Below are 3,253 nucleotides of genomic sequence, written 5' to 3'. Positions count from 1 at the left end.
TCCTGACCCACCACACCTTGGCGGCCTCCTCTCGGGGCTTCCTGGACTCCGCCGCGCTGCACCCACCTCCGCCCTCATCACCCAGGAGGCCTTCCCCAGCCTGGCCCGACTCAGGCTCCATAGCCTTTCACCACCCTCCTGGCTGCTGGCAGTGAAATTCACAGGAGCTCCCTCCGGGGCAAGGGTGCCTCCGCCCCCTCCATGGCAGCATCCCCAGCCCTGCACGGGGCCCTCAGCGAACACATGGGCTGAATAAATGAGTGACTGTATGAGGGACGAATGAACACATGAATGAGAGAATGGCACTGGGGGTCCGTGAACAGCTTTGTTGCATTGAAGACGGTGAAGGATTTTCATCCCGGTCCAAGCACGGAGGCCTCTCTAGAAACCGTCCCTTCCAGCTCCATGAGGGGTGAACTCTGAGCTCAGAGGCCATGGGGCGAAGTGCAGAAAATGGCTTTGAACTCTGGGAGGAGGAAGGAAGCCACCCTCCAGAAAGGAGTAAGAACCGCTCTGGAACATTCCCAAGAAAGGTCGCTGGGGGGCAGACCTGAGTGGCTACGCGGACCCGGCGGACCCGGCGGACCCAGATCCCCCGCAGGGCAGCCCCTGGTGAGTCAGGGCCTGAGTCAGCGCCCTCCGCGTTCCCAGAGGCCCCGCCAGGACCTGCAGCCCTGGGCGCCCCAGCAGCCCGGCCCTGCTCAGCGCAGCTCTGGGTTGGAACTTGCACTTTCCAGTAACTCGGACCTCCCCCCGGCTGCCTTCCCAGGCGCCACCGGGCCCAGCAGATCGTCACCGTCCAGGTGCAGGGTGGGGGTGTGTGAAAGTCAGGCCCGGAACCCGGGCAAGTCGCTGCCGTGCCCGCTGGCTTCCCGGGGGACATCCTTCACCTTTGTGAGCCCAAACCCTCTGTGCTGCGGTTCCAACCCCCCTCCACATTCCCGCCTGCTCCTCCGGGCCTGCCCGTTCCCTCTGCCTTCCTGGGAACCTCCCTCTATCTCCGCATCTTCCGCCGCTCCCTTCCCTGCAGCAGCCAGCGGGCTCCGACTCTCGCTCTTCAGCGAACACCGCCCTTGGCGCCACGCCCACCTCCACCCGCGGCCACCTTCCCTCCCTCCCACCGCCGGACCTTCAAGACAGGATCTACCCCGGGCGGCCCCCAGCACGGGTCTCAGCCCCCTCCAGACTGGGGTTGTCGCCACCCTGCACTGAAATGGCGGCAGCCGGCTCCCTCCTGCCGCAGCCGGTGGCAGCCAGCTCCGGGCCTGGCTGGCCCCGCCCACCCTGTGTCTCGCGTGGTACCCACTGCGCTGTTCCTGTCCCGCCTGTCTTATCGTGACCTCACCCGGCTCCAGACTCTCACATGTTTACGCCTTCAGCCCTGCCCAGCCCTGGACCCCAAGTCCCCTCCAGTATTTCTTTTTCCTTTCTTTTCTTTTCTTTTCTTTTTTTTTTTTTTTTTTTTTTTTTTTTTTTTTTGAGAGAGTTTCGCTCTTGTCGCCCAGGCTGGAGTGCAGTGGCGCGATCTCTGCTCACCGCAACCTCCGTCTCCCCACTTCAAGCGATTCTCCTGCCTCAGCCTCCCAAGTAGCTGGGATTACAGGCGTGTGCTACCACGCTTGGCTAATTTTGTATTTTTTACGGGGTTTCAGCATGTTGGTCAGGCTGGTCTCGAACTCCTGACCTCAAGTGAACCATCCGCCTTAGCCTCCCAAAGTACTGGGATTACAGGCGTGAGCCACTGCGCCTGGCCATCCCCTCCAATATTTCTGAGGCCACCTGCCCAAAGGGGGGTTGGGTGGAGAGGACGGGGCCAGCAGCAGCAGGCCTGGGCCAGGAGACAGGCACACACCTCCGCGGTCTCTGGCTTCTCTATGTCCACACAGCGGAAAGACCTCCAACCCCCAGCCACCTGCAGCAGCCCCACATCTCCACTGGGTCACCCTGTTGAGATCAAGAATGCCTCCTCCAATGTCCCAACCCATGAGGGCTTCTTGGAGCTGAGCCAGGGCACCCGCCACTTCTGGATGGGGGCTCCTCATGACTTCTGACCTCTGTCTCGCTGGTTGGCAAGAGAAGACTGGACTCCTTCTGCAGGCCTCAGGGCAGAGGCAGATGTCAGCCCCCAGGGATGTCACTGCCAGAGCCCCAGATGCCCCAAGCCACCCGGACCCCCCCTCCCCCTTGCAGTATCTCTGCTACAATAAAATGTACACAGATCTGAACCCTCTCACCTGGGCGACTGCCAATGTCCCCTACGGCCCTACACCCCGCCCCCAGGAGCCCAGGGGATCTTTCTTTTTAAAGATATTCAGACCTCACAGATAACTCTGCCCTGGCCAGCCCCTCCCCAGTTCCCAGGCCCTATCCTGACAATGGCCACCACTTCAGAGCAGCTGAAACCTGCTGTGAGTGAAAAATGAGAAGCTGTTGTTTTAATTTTACTTTCTCTGATTACTAATGAGGTTATTTCTTCTCTGCATAAAAACTTCATTCGTGTTTAATTGGATTTTTGTCTTTTTGTTAATGTATAGGACCTCCTTTTGTTCTTACATATATTATGAATTCAAACTCTTGTAGATAAAGATTAATGTTTAGAGGCAAAATCATGGTTCTCATACAAAATAAAAATTGAACACACCTAAGATTTTATTTAACTCATTAATAAGGGAACCAGTAAGATGTTAAAACCAGTTCAAAGGAGAATCGGAAAGACAGCTGTGTAGGCAACGAGGAAAGCCGAAACAGATTTGCTTATTGGTGCAAAGTGCTTAATATCGTAGAGGGCAATAAAGTGTACTGTTTGGGATTATCTTTTCCATGGGACAGAATTCAATTCAATCTCTATGGAGCAAAATTCATTTGCATTCTATGGGCTGGATCATTGGCCTTATAATTGGTTTTCTATAAGTTAACTTCTCCCCTGACAGAGCTGTAAAATAGCTTAGTCCATAGCACAGCAGTTGAAGAAGGACCCCATGGAATCAGATCATTCCCAGCGGGGTCACTAGACAGATACCACTCAGCCACTCAGCACACCACTGAAAGGACACCCCCCGTAAACCCATTTCCAAGCCTATGACATTTTTTTCCTCTATGTCACTTACCTTTTCACTTTGCTATATTTTGTCATGAAGTGATGTTATCATTAACCAATGGTTTCATCTGTGATTTGTGTTTTCTGTACCTTGTTGAAGGCATCTTCGCAACCCATATAGAAACACACTCAATTTTTTGCAAGTTGACTTAAAGT

The 3,253-nt window shown here is 55.1% G+C and overlaps 1 protein-coding gene across 1 annotated transcript; it reads left to right on the top strand.

The window, feature by feature from the left end:
• The first annotated feature begins 290 nt into the window (after positions 1–290).
• LOC126963663 (translation initiation factor IF-2-like) lies at positions 291–2,504 on the top strand. The gene is made up of 2 exons (XM_050806141.1): positions 291–612; positions 1,031–2,504. The coding sequence occupies exons 1-2, from the start codon at positions 454–456 to the stop codon at positions 1,337–1,339; spliced, it is 468 nt and encodes a 155-aa protein (XP_050662098.1). The 5' UTR covers positions 291–453; the 3' UTR covers positions 1,340–2,504.
• Positions 2,505–3,253: the final 749 nt, after the last annotated feature.

The sequence above is a fragment of the Macaca thibetana genome, chromosome 10 (genome assembly GCF_024542745.1).
Source record: "Macaca thibetana thibetana isolate TM-01 chromosome 10, ASM2454274v1, whole genome shotgun sequence".
In the NCBI taxonomy this organism is placed as follows: Eukaryota; Metazoa; Chordata; class Mammalia; order Primates; family Cercopithecidae; genus Macaca; species Macaca thibetana.
The sequence above is the reverse complement of the archived record's forward strand: the minus strand, read 5'-3'. Positions and strand labels throughout refer to the sequence as shown.

Excerpts from the sequence above, each read along its gene's own strand:
- LOC126963663 (XM_050806141.1), top strand. The coding sequence starts at position 454 with ATGGCTTTGAACTCTGGGAGGAGGAAGGAAGCCACCCTCCAGAAAGGA. Across the intron at positions 613-1,030 it reads CCCCCGCAGGGCAGCCCCTG|CAGCCAGCGGGCTCCGACTC; the intron begins GTGAGTCAGGGC and ends CCTTCCCTGCAG.